Here is a 13,363-nt window from a genome sequence, read left to right on the forward strand (position 1 = left end):
TCAAGTAGTGCAGGTGTATTGGTGATACAGCATACACATATACAGTGTACATGCCCAGAGAGGTGTCTCGACAATTAGCAGATGCAGATTGTGTGGAATTGGATTAGAGATGTCAGGTTTGTGGAGGGATAATATCAGCTATTTAGCATGTGACAGCTAAGGGGGGACAGAGATAAAGCCACAGGAGAACGCCTTCAGACTCCTCCCCAGCTCCGGCCATCTACATCTCAGTCTATTAGCCTTTTTTACACACACCAGCGCTTCCCTGTCCATAGGATCAACCAATCACAGCCCTCGACACAACCACCGCATCCCCAGGTGTGTGTGTGTGTGTGTGTGTGTGTGTGTGTGTGTGTGTGTGTGTGTGTGTGTGTGTGTGTGTGTGTGGGCTCAGATTGTTCTAGCGAGCGCGTTTGGTTTGGACCCTCGCTCCTATTCAGACTCATTACACAGATCACAAACCGTGCGTAAAGCCGATTAACATTATCAAGGCACATCTGTGCCCCTGTTCTGTTCACGGTGGTGTTGCAGTAAATCTTTTATTGAAAGAAAATACTCCCGCTTCAATTACATGATGATCTAATAACTGTAAATGCAGACCCAGAGAGCTAGGTTACTGTGAGATGATGATTCGTCTCCAAGGTGGGACTGGGTGTATGAGGCATTGTGTACAACATGAGAGAAGGCGGTGTGATAGTGTTAAATTCACTCACCTCTGGCCCTTGCTCGACTCGGCACGACTCGCTGTCACCCTCGGAGAAGGATCCCGACTCGTCGCTGGAGTTGGTGCCGTACGACTGCTCGCACTTGATCTTGGGGCGCACCTGGTTGAAGAGGGCATCTCCCCCTATCACACCCTGGTCCTGCTGGTCGGTGGCGAGGCGGATCGCCACGTTGGAGCATGGGGAGGAGGAGAACTCAAACTGGGGCAGGCTGCAGGGTGAGCCACCGCTCCCGTCCTCCGCGAAGGAGTAGGAGGAGCAGGAGCTGGAGGTCCGCGTGCGGGTCTCGGAGGGCGGCGAGCGCGTGCACACCTTGATTGGTACTGGGCAGCTGGTGTTGGGTCGTGGGTGGCAGAGGAGCGGCGGGGGCTCTGTGGTGGTGGAAGCGAGGGTGGGGGCGCTGCTGGGAGAGTAGGTCTGTGAGGTGGGGAGGGACTGGCTGGCACCAGCCCACAGACTCTTTGGCGTGTGCTCTGAGAGCTCCATCTCCAAAGAGTTCCCACCGGGGTAGGAATGCGCCGGGGTGCCCAGACGGTCGCAGGCCCCTGAGGAGGAAAAGATGACACTGCGGCGGTCCAGTTCCACTTCCTGTTTGCAAACGCCGTCGCAGGAGGCGGACTTCAGCGACGACAGCATCGGAGGGAAGCCGTCCACTACCTTTGGGGATGTAACAGACAGGCCCAGCTCCACTGCAGTGAAAGGCCTGAAATCTTTTGTTTTGTGATCTCCCTGAGTGGTTTCTTTGTCTTGGGGGCAGACGCTGGCGAGTCTGTTGGCGAATAGCTGTTGTGACACGTTGGGCAGACTTGGCAGGTCCGTTCCTTTCTTGAAGAAGGCGCGGAGGCAGGTGGGGGACTTGCTCCTCTTGACAGAAGAGGGGGATACCACTGGGACACTGTCCAATTCCATGGCTGTCACGTCGTCCTTGTCATGGCCATCCTGCTCGTCCCCTGACAAGCACAGCGAGATGGCCTCTTCCTCTGCCCGAGGCTCCACTTTGATTTGAGCCACCGACGGCCTACTCTGGTCCCGGACCGCCCCGTCGCTGATGCCACCGCTGGTCTCCTTAAATAATAATGTGCTTGGAAAACCTGAGGTACTGGTGTGTGAGGAGGTGTCGTTATTGTGCTTGTTGCAGGCCCACTGGTACTTCCTGTATTTGGGGCAGCGAGGGAGGTCCGACGCTCCGTGCCTGTCGAAGTCCAGCCGTCCGTCTGCGAAGTCGCTGGGCACCGCCATGGCTAGCTGGTCCGCGTCTGGTGCTTGCCGCAAGGAGGCCAAGCATTCAGCGCGCCGCCGGGCCCGGGGGGAGGCAACCTTTGATGTCGTCTCAGACTGCATGCTCTCGTCCTCGGGCTCGTGGTTCCCCTCGGCCGGCGCCACCTTGCGGCATAGCAGCAGGCCGTCCTCCTCGCTGCGGAGCTGGGCCTCCAGGAAGCGAAAGCACGAGTCCTCCAGGTTGTGCATGCGCAGGAATTCGGCACAGCGGATGACCTCCTGGATGTTTTCTCTGCTGAGTAACAGCTTAGCAGTGTAGGCAAACTGCAACAATGGGGCGAATCCCCTGGCAGTGACCTGCGAAAAAAACAGGGAAATTGCCAGCATTACCATCAGCACTGCCATTGTTCTGAGCCCTTGGAGTGTGGTGAGACAACCAGACAGCTCTAATGACCATAAACAAACACTTTAAAGTACCAGTTAATCTTTTATCGGGTCAGCACCAAACTTTCTATACAGTCTAGCAAATAAAAAAAAACCAGTGGTGCTGGGCTAGCTGGCTGGCTGGTTGTGTCCAACTCCCATTTTCATTACAATAACCCTTGCGGCATACTGACATTCCACTGGCCCACCACAGTCTGTCTGCCCTGCCGCCCGGCGGTAGCCTATCCCTCTCCCCGGCAGTTTCCGCCCACCCCTAGCCTTGTGTTGTGTTAATGTACAGTGTAGGATCATATGGATTGCAGCTCCTGCTGCTGCCTCACTTTCATGTTCAGTCCCCTGTAGCCCCTCTGAGGTGAAGTACCTGTAAAGACTAATGATTTGCAAGACAGTGGCTAATCTTTATTGCAGCCATGTGGAGTAAACTAGGATGAGAGAGGGAATCCTACCATTTAGACTTAATGCTGGATAATTAGGTAAACTCCTGAGACTGCAGAAGCTTGGCCGCCCTCTACTACAGTTGTTATTGAAGACAGAGAGACAGGAGGAAGGAGCCAGGCTAGCTAGCTGTTTAATACCGTTCTGTTTGGCGTCTGTAGAGGGAAACCAGTGTTAAGCTCAATTTGAGAGACACATCCCTTGCTCAGGCAACAGTAGCACACAGTGCTGTTTCACTACAGTTTCTGATGACGAATGCACCTCTGTTAGGGACTGGCTCGACTGGGGATGTGCCACGTGAAACTACACAAGGCAAGGTGTGCTCACAAACACAATTACGAGGGCTTCACTTTGAATCGGGGAGCGGCATTGTTCAGCAAAGCACTTTACTTTGTCTGAGCGATGTCAAGTTCCCGGTAAGACTTAACGTGCTCTCTCAATGTGTTTTTAATGAGCAGGGAGAAAAGGCCCAGCGTTTACTGATTATTTTTGCTTTCCATTGTTGGGAGGAACAACACAAGATGAATGACCTTGGTGTAATGGTATTCTCTCTCTCTGAGAGAGAGGACTGCCCGCTGCCCACTGTCAGCAGTAGAGACGCCAATGCTCGGTGCCACGCACCCTTCTAGTAAAACAGGATATTCCCTCCTCAGAAATCAAGCTCACAAACCACAGAAATTTGCTTTTGAAAAAAACTGGGCAGTGTAGACAAGGAAATACAAACATTGAGGGGAATAAAAAAAAAAAAAAAGCCTGAGGTCATTCAATCATTCCTAGCAGAAGGAATGAAATCACTGAGATGTGTGTTGATTGTGTTTAAAATAGACACGCTTGGGCCTCCTGCGTGGTGCAGTGGTTTAAGGCACTGCTAGCTGTGCCACTAGAGATTCTGGGTTCGAGTCCAGGCTCTGTCGCAGCTGGATGCGATCGGGAGACCCATGGAGCGGTGCAAAGTTGTCCGGGTTAGGGAAGGGTTTGATCAAACAATAACACTAGATACACTCACCTACGTATTTATTTGGACAGTGACACTAAAACTTTTAATTTGGCTCTATATTCCAACATTTTGGATTTGAGATTAAATGCTTTATATGAGACGACAGTACAACATGTCACCTTTTATTTGAGGGTATTTCATACATATCGGTTTTCACCGTTTAGAAATGAATGCACTTTATGTATTTAGCCCCCCCCATTAGAAGATGTCATAAGTATGTGGACAAATTACAGTATTACCGCATGGTACGGTATTTGCACCGCCCGCAACCGCAGGGATCTCCAGAGGGTAGTGTGGTCATTCCAACACATCACTGGGGGCACACTGCCTGCCCACCAGGACATCTACAGCACTCGGTGTCACAGGAAGGGCAAGAACATAATCAAGGAACTTAGCAACCCGAGCCATGGCCTGTTCACCCCGCTACCATCTAGAAAGCGGAGACAGTACAGGTGCATCAAAGCTGGGACCGAGAGACTGAAAAACAGCTTCTATCTCAAGGCCATCAGACTGTTAAACAATCACCACCTGCTGGCCTCTGCCCAGTACCCTGCCCTGAACCTTAGACACTGTCACTAGCCGGCTACCACCCAGTACCCTGCCCTGAACCTTAGACACTGTCACTAGCCGGCTACCACCCAGTACCCTGCCCTGAACCTTAGACACTGTCACTAGCCGGCTACCACCCAGTACCCTGCTCTGAACCTTAGACACTGTCACTAGCCGGCTACCACCCGGTACTCTGCCCTGAACCTTAGACACTGTCACTAGCCGGCTACCACCCGGTACTCTGCCCTGCACTTTAGAGACTGCTGCCCTATAAACACTGGTCATTTTAGGAGCTAGTAACATAAGCATTTCACTGTACCCGCTATAACATCTGCTAAACTTTGTACGCGACCAACAAACTTTTCTTTGATTTAGCCTAAAGCATGTTTAGCATGTTTTGGGGGCATGATAGTTATGCCTCTGTAACTTTCTCACTCATCATTATTCTCTATTCATTCACGATTATCCGTAATTTTACACGGGTGGGTGTAACCCTGAATGCTGATTGGTTAAAACTTATTCCACAAGTTACCAACGGCTAAATCTGTGACGTTAAAATGCCTATTTACTCTGTTCCATTTGACTGCGCAATCCACTGTCTCATCAGCCCAGCCAGGCAATTTATAGACTTGATCTCCACTATAAAAAGCATCTAGACGTTATCTCACATATCTTTTAGACTAACATTTTGTTTTCAACAGCAGAGATTTGTATAAACCTTGCTGTCTGTCTCTATGACATTTGCAACATTGTTTCAATATTCAAATTTGATCTCCAGCTGTTGCATAGTAATGAAGGTGTCGGGAGTCTGGATGAGACATACAGGTGGGCAGCTTTTCTCAGACAATTAAAATCATGAATCTGTATAATTTTTATAGATATATACAAAGAAATATCGATAGAAAACAGGTAAAACTAAACGAAGTGCAAATAGTTTGCAGTCTTTACAGCTTCAGTGTTTGAAGTGATTGTGTTAGCTGTGTTGTTGCCTAGCTCCTCTGAACAACAGTGTCCTGACGAGAGAGCACGTTTTCTATGCCAGGAGAAATCACGCCTCATTAGCTCATTGTTATAGACGTGTCTAAATAAATGTCACTAGAAAACACCTTAAACAAATGCAAATGCTACTGTTGTTATTCTGGCTGCACTGTTTGATGTGACTATAAATTAGCCATAGTTGGCTAGCTAGCAAGCAAGGGATGAGAACGTTGCCAGCCAGTAATGGAACATTTACAACGAACGACTGGGTTGCGTCCATAGATACAGAACAAAAAGACTTAACGACTGGGTCGCATCTCTGGCAACCGAACCGATAGAACGAACAACCAGCCAGCTTGGGTAGCAACCCTAGATTTGTGTCAGGACTATATCTTGTGGAAGGACGAAATAGTATGAATAAATACATCAAAATAAAGTTTTTAATATATGTAAATCATAATTTGAATAAGTTGGTAACCCGTTGTGTGATAATGCCGTCGAAGCCGGTGTTTGGAGGATATATTGGCACGGTTTGACTGCCGTAGACTTCGTCTCGGACCTAACAACACCCGTGACAATATATCCTCCAAACACCGGCTTGTCGACCATTATCACTTAATCATGGTAGCATCCACGTTAATGTAGAAGTGTTCAGAAACAAATTCTATTTACAATAAAAGTGACTCCAAAATTATACAATGCGTTATTTACCATTCATTTCTATTGGGCACAACATAATCCGAAACACATCCAAAACAAACTGCAAATGCATCCAACAAGTTTGTAGTCACAACCTTGATGTAGTCATTGCATGCTAGGAATATGGGACCAAATACAAAACATTTGACTTCATTTATTACACTCTAAGCGAATTTGTCCAAATACACCTTCAAATGGGGGGCCTAGATACCTAAAGTGCATTGATTTCTAAACGGTAAAACATATGTATGGAAAATACCCTCAAATATAAGGTGACATTCTGTACTGTCGCCTCATATAAAGTATTTCATCTCAAATCAAAAATGTATAGAGCCAAATTAAATGTTTTAGCTTTACAGTCCAAATAAACACGTAGGGGAGAGTATCCTGATGTTACACACTATTCTGTGAATAGATAACTTACAGTGTATGCATTCAGTTATACCACACAACAACTCAATGATCATTTGAACTACGGACAACCTGCCAAAAACACTATGTGAAATCATTATACAGTATCAGTATAATTCAACATTTGTTCAACATTTGTTATGTATACTAATGATCTTATAAAATACCTCCACTAAGCAGATGTTTCCTATAGAAAATACGTGTGTGCCTGTGCTGTGATGTGAGTGGGTGGGTGTGTACGGTGCACAGTGGGAGGGAAAAGGCTTTGACTGGACTCGCCACTACTGATGAGCACAGCACCTCTACTATACCACTGCAGCACCGCTCGGGCACATCAGTGTGCACAAACGCGTGCACACAACACAGGAACACAGACACCTCCCTGCAGACAGATGGAAGAGAGAGAGAGAGAGAGAGAGAGAGAGAGACAGCGCGCCTCCTCGCCACGCACTGTCCACCCCTCCCTTCCTTTGACACACCCACAAACAGGGCAGATCCAACCAGCCGTCTTTAAAATTGAAAGTGGTTTGGGCTTAAATGAGGCTGGTCGGCTGGGCTTGGCTGGCCCCGCCGCATCAGGGCTGCTGACAAACAGACACGGAGCTGCTGCTGGGCTGGGGGAAAAGTGCTGAGCGTCGCCGGGATCTATTTTCAGCTTGTATCAGCAGCTGCTGCCTGCGGGAGCACCTCTTTATGTGTGCCCTGCACCATATGTGATTACTCCAGTGATGAAACCAGCACAGTAGCCCAATGAAGGCAAGCGTGAGGGATCCGGAGGGGGAGAAAGAGAGAAAATGAAGAGAGGGAGAGAAAGAGAGAGGGAGAGAGAGAGGGAGAGAGAGAAAGCCACACTAGAATAAATTAAAGGGTGAACAAAAAGCAAAGGATATAGGATATAATGAGCATTTCCTGGTCATTAGTGGATCGACTTTGACATATGAAGCGTTTCAGGCCGTTAACAGCACTTATTGCATGAGTTAAGACAAAGGGACAAATTAATCAAGGTGACAGATCTGGGCCATTTATGCTAATGTGGGCTTGTGGACTGGGTGGATCTGGCCCTACTCTGTGTCTGGGGACCGGGGGGAGGCGATACCATTACAGAGAAGGAAATTATAGCAAGAGTGCATCACAGAACCCTGACAATTCCCATGCCATTTTTGGGAAGTCCTTTTCAAATATCCTTTCATAAACAGGCAGTGTGGAATACTATCCTGCCCCTGTCTCTCTTTCCCGCTCTCGCTCTCACACGCCCTCTTCCTCCAGTCTATCTCTCTCTCTGTTCTTACATCAGCCTTTCACCCCTCTCTGAAGTAGAGATGGTTAATTTATGCAAATAGACTCCAGTGAATTCCTGCATGTCATGCATCCTAATGAGGACATTGCATGGCATGACAATAGAGTACTTCCCCGGCCGTCGCCGCCGAGCCCGAAGATAAATACTCCATCTCCACTGGAGAGTCTACCCGCTAGATGCTTTAATATCAGCTCTGCCGAGTAACCTCGACGACGATGAGTCACAGCACAGCGCTAATGGAGGGAGATACTTGCATGGAGGGTTGGCTGCCATTGCGATTTACCGTAGTAGGATGGGGATGGGAGAGAGTGGAGGAGGGTAACAGGGACAATGAACTGCTGCAGTAGAGCCAAGCCCATTGGTCAGTCTGTTCTGAATCCATTTAGGCTACTGTGCCAATAACAGCAGGGAAATACAAGTCATATAAAGTCAATTTGACGGCTAATGTGAACGAAGGCCTTCCCTGTGGCTCAGTTGGTAGAGCATGGTGTTTGCAACGCCAGCATGGTGTGTGCAACGCCAGGGTTGTGGGTTCGATTCCCACGGGGGGCCAGTACAAAATAAAAAAAATTATACAAAAAATAAAAATAAATAAATGCATGAAATGTATGCATTCACTACTGTAAGTCGCTCTGGATAAGAGTGTCTGCTAAATGACTAAAATGTATATGTAATAATGTCTCATCCGTGATGGAAAGGAACACCATGCTTTTCCACACTGGGACACACCGCGACGTCTAGCTACAGCTTAGCCGTAACCTTGGAGTTTTATTTGACCTTTATTTAACTAGGCAAGTCAGTTAAGAACAAACTCTTATTTTCAATGACGGCCTAGGAAAAGTGGGTTAACTGCCTTGTTCAGGGGCCGAACGACAGATTTTTACCTTGTCAGCTCGGGGATTCAATCTTGCAACCTTTCAGTTACTAGACCAACGCTTTAACCACTAGGCTACCTGCCACCCCCAGTAAACCTCCCTTGACAGTGTGGATTAAATCAAACACTGCACTGCTTAATCCTCTTGTAGTTTACTGTCCATGGTGAGACATTGGGGAGGACATGACCCTGCAGCTTTGCAAGGAGTACGCTCAGCTCTGACTTCACACAGTGTGCCTGTCTTTATTCTTCAGGATGCTGCACTCTATCCTGCTTTGTTCCTATACAAACTGGCTAACTGCAGGACATTACCGCCGTCCCCCGTTTGAGACACCCTGCGTCTGAGATGAGACATTGAAGATACAGCGCAGCCAGTGGTTAATTGTCTGGGTCTCATGGGTTAAATCCAGCTACTATAAACACACAGGGATCACTCCGCAGGCTCTCACCGGGTGTCCCGGACTGACTGGCTGGCTGGTTGACTGACTGACTGGCTGGCTAGTAGGCTGGGAGGGAAACATAAGCTGCTCAAGGTGCTTCTCAGAGCAGCCTGCTCAAACGGCAGACAAAGAGCCTGTATCCTTACTGTCAGCTTAGCGCTGAGCGCTGTGCCCTTGTGCTGGCGGAGAGGAGACCCCCTGCCACAACCAGGGGGGGCTTGGCATTAGCACCAGCAGTTACACCAGGGGGTATCGCTAGCGTACTCGTTCTTCTCTCTTCCTGTTCTCACTCCCCTCTCCTCCTCTCTTCTCCCACCCCTCCCCCACTGTCAGTAGGGGGAAGACTGAGTTGGAGATACGCGCCCGGCTCCCGCCATCTGTCTAATAAGCTGTAAACGTGTGATAGTCTCCTGCTTAGGCTCCCTGTTTGTGTAAAGCCATGCTGTTGCTGCTCTGCTTCCACCTCACCCTGAGTCCCTCCGATTAGTTAGCCGGGCTTCTGCAGGTCCCGACCCCATCAGGTGTCTGTGGAGGGAGGATGGTGTTTGGGGGATGTCACTCACCGACCCTAAACCTCTCGAGGCACATTACATTTCCCTGTCTCATCAGCCACTCATCCGCCATTCCCTCCCAACCCACTTCACCAGGGCTCAGAATGACACTTATTACAGGCTGCCAAATCACTGCAATCGAAGCAGTGTGTCTGGGGTTGTATTTTTTGAGTTTTTCTTGATGAGGGAGTTAAACAATACGCACCAATGGGTCTGAGTCATGACTGAGGGAACTGACAAACAGGAGGCAGTTGGAGCGTTCAACCATCTGCCCCTCTGTTGAATCACAGGGAAGGTACTGTACGTCCTTAATGTCACCCTATTCCCTACATAGTCCACTGCTTTTGAACCAGACCCCTATTGGCCCTGGTGAAAAGCAGTGGACTGCATACAGTATAAGGTACCCCTCCCGATGCATGCTGAGTAAACCAGAGGCCAGAGGCGGCTACCAGTCCAGCAAGGGGCCGCCCTCCTCCCTCCCTCCCTCCTTCCGCCCCCCTCCCTCCCTCCCTCCTTCCGCCCCCCTCCCTCCTCCAGCAGTCTGGATCTGCAATCAATCTTCTCCAGTCTATTCACCCTGGTCAGAGCTGCTTTCCCATACTGTGGTGAAAAAGGAATGTGCATAAGACGCATGGAGCAAGTCAATCGGCTTGCCTGTGTATGAATGAATATTTGAATTGAATTGATTTCATTATCAAATCCTGCGCCCGCATCCCGTGCAATTATTCAGTGCATTAGAAACCTAATGCAAATGCACTAATAATAATCAAATCACCCCTACAGTAGTAGGCATGGAATTGCTCACAAATATATTTCATCGGTCGCTGTATATTTTCTATGAGGATATTTTCGATAGGGAAACCAAGGGGACGTGCGGACAAGTAGGTCAAACTGACACCCTCCCAGCCGGGCTCCAGTGAGATGGTGCGAGCGGGGATCCAGTCAGACATTACACTTACATCATGTAGGAGAGCAGCTCTGAACTGATCGACGCGAACTCGCTCCGTCGCCGCGCTGCTGCCCGCCGTGGCGTGATGACCGCTCTCCTCCAGCGGGGGGCACTCTCTGAAACGCCTCTCCTTCATTCGATCTCATATTACATCATACTGGTCCGTCTATGAATAGCCATTTGTTCTGGCCCTGTTCTGTGATGTGGAGGAATGCTCTAATGTGACTCTGTGAATGTAGCCTTCTATCATCCAATGCAAACCAACTGTCCTCTGTTTGTTTGCTCTTGCTTGGCTAAGGACTTAAAGGAGACAAGACCTGATTGTTCTACTTTCGTGATCTGATCACGAACAAAGACCTTGAAGAACGGGCCCCGTCTCTCTCTCTCTCTGAAACGGCTATGACATTAAATGGATGATGAGGTCACTAACCGGTTGCAGCCCCGGCGACTTCGGACTGACAAGGTCATCTGGGAGGAGCGAGGAATGATACAGTTCGGGGGAGGAGAGGATAGCGTCATAGCCCCCGCAATGGTCTTTGTTTCACATTTCATCTGCAGTGTGTTTTCTTCTCTCTCTCTCTCTCTCTCTCTCTCTCTCTCTCTCTCTCTCTCTCTCTCTCTCTCTGTCTCTCTGTCGGTGGTGTTCATCAAGGCCTCCTCGGTGAGTTGCCCTTTGTTTCACATAGGTGGCAGCCTTCGGTAGTGCTGGGGAACACAGCCCCTCTCGATCGCTCTGACTGCAGCCAGGCCCACCAGTATCAAGGCGGCCTAGTGAGCTAAAGGTTGGTCGCTACTGCATTGTTGCCGACACAAATCGGTGGGGCGAGAGTGGTCATAAGGCAATCGCAGCGGAACGGACACAAATGTGTCAGCGCCTGTGAGTCACGGACCACAAAGACGCGGGTGACAGAGGACCTTAAAACTTGATTGATGACATCCATGAAATGACCTTCCCTACACGTTGGGACAGTGACCCGTCTAGACAGGGACAGTGTGAGAGAAATATTGCGTGTGTCCCAAATGGCACCCTCTTCCCTATATAGTGCACTACTTTCAACCAGGGCCCATGGACATCAAAGACACAGGCTCTTTCAGAAACATGTCACTTTCCACACACGCTCACACCTGAAATACACAGCTGCTCATGCATTATGCATAACGCAGAAAGTGTGAATGAAAGGGATTCTGCGGCGGTGATTGTCGCGGAGCCATTCCCAGGAGTAACTGATAGTAACTCACTCTAACACATGATGCCCATTGTACATGAGACAGGAACGGATTGATCTTTCAGGAGAGATCTCCGCGGAGATCAAGTGACAACGACTTATTTTCTCGCGAGCGCGGCAACAGCAGAAGCCTTTTGACAGGCGTTCATGCTATAAACATGTGGCGTGTGCGCCACTCCCAAGCACCGCATGTTTGTACGGTATGTGACGTGTAAGTGTGTTAAATAAATACATCTGTGGAGAACTTGAATCACTCTATGACACATCTATGAGTGAATGACTGGAGGCTGGAACGACAGGGGTGCTGGGAAGAGGAAGCAGAGTGTTGGCGGTGTGAGGGAGAGGACTCTACCTGCGACAGAAAGCTGAGGAGCTGAAGAGAGCAGTGAGCTGAGGGAAAGGTGATAATTGCTAATCATGGCTCATTATTACATTATCTACTAGCACCGTCGCTAGCACACCTCCCTATCTCACTCTCTCGCCTTCAGCTACTAGACCTCACAGATTCAATTAAAACACGTATGTTATCTTGTTTCCTGCCTGGCTGACACCATTCATCTCGATACCATTCCCCTTGACACCGTTCACGGCAAAGTGAGTTTCAGTATTGGAATGAGAAGTTATCAAGTGACTAGTGATAAAATGGGTTCTTCTGAACGCACAGGTTTTTTTTTATACAGTAGATACGTACCTCTCGAGGTAGGCTGAGGAACAAGCCATTCTCGGCCTGTTGAACCAGAGCCTGCGAGAAGTACTCTGAGCAGGCGGCCAGCACGGCCCTGTGGCCGCGGAACTCCTTGCCCTCCACCAGGACAGTCACATCGCACAGGATATCCTGCTTCCGCTGGTCGTTCAGGCACAGGAGGATATTGGTACAATGAACCGTCGACTCATACACGTACATGGGGGCTTCAGGCTTCTCATCCACGGACATTCCGCTCACGCCCTGGAAATAGAAGCACAACGGGGGGGGGGGGGGGGGTCAGCTTTCAGCATAATGCGGCGGGTCCTGTCGGTGAGCTTGCGCATACTGCAGGGCTGACATCAGTGGCCCTCTCCTTGCACAGCCTCATCCCACCCCACCAGCCCCAAACACAGTCAATCCCATGATTCAACACATGCACCACGACCAGATTAAACCGCCTCCGCTTAGCTCAGCATTCAGCTCTACTCTCTCACTTCCCCCTTCCCTGGTATAGCATCAACAAATATGCACACACACACACACACACACACACACACACACTCGAGTCACATGCACCTAACACATTCCCACTCATATACACCCGTGCATGCAAACACACAAGCAGTAATACAATCCTCCCCCGTCCACACACACACACCTCCACGTAGACTCCTGTAGACAACCCCACACACAACCCAATCCTGACCTCCTCATACTCCCAAGCAAACACACGCACGCATGCAAGCACGCCACGCACGCACATACACACACACGCCACAGCGCAAACAGAAAAACGGCTTGCATACCTCACTGCACACAGACACTGACATAGCACAACAGAAGGCGTAGTGTCAAGGGTGTCGTCCTTTCACACAGGCAGTAAGAAGG

The 13,363-nt window shown here is 49.3% G+C and overlaps 1 protein-coding gene across 3 annotated transcripts in view; it reads right to left on the reverse strand.

Moving 5' to 3' along the window:
• The window catches only part of LOC106607718 (transcription regulator protein BACH2), a 104,793-nt gene that overhangs the window by 14,632 nt on the left and 76,798 nt on the right, over positions 1 to 13,363 (reverse strand). For all 3 annotated transcript variants that reach the window (XM_014204974.3, XM_014204973.3, XM_014204975.3), the window contains exons 2-3: positions 12,482 to 12,736; positions 714 to 2,297 (exon numbers count right to left, since the gene is read on the reverse strand). In XM_014204974.3, the coding sequence (XP_014060449.1) occupies positions 714 to 2,297; positions 12,482 to 12,724 (1,827 nt within the window). In that variant the 5' untranslated portion in view covers positions 12,725 to 12,736. The remainder of the gene's footprint in view (positions 1 to 713; positions 2,298 to 12,481; positions 12,737 to 13,363) is intronic.

The sequence above is a fragment of the Salmo salar genome, chromosome 06 (genome assembly GCF_965601325.2).
Source record: "Salmo salar chromosome 06, fSalSal1, whole genome shotgun sequence".
Taxonomy (NCBI): Eukaryota; Metazoa; Chordata; class Actinopteri; order Salmoniformes; family Salmonidae; genus Salmo; species Salmo salar.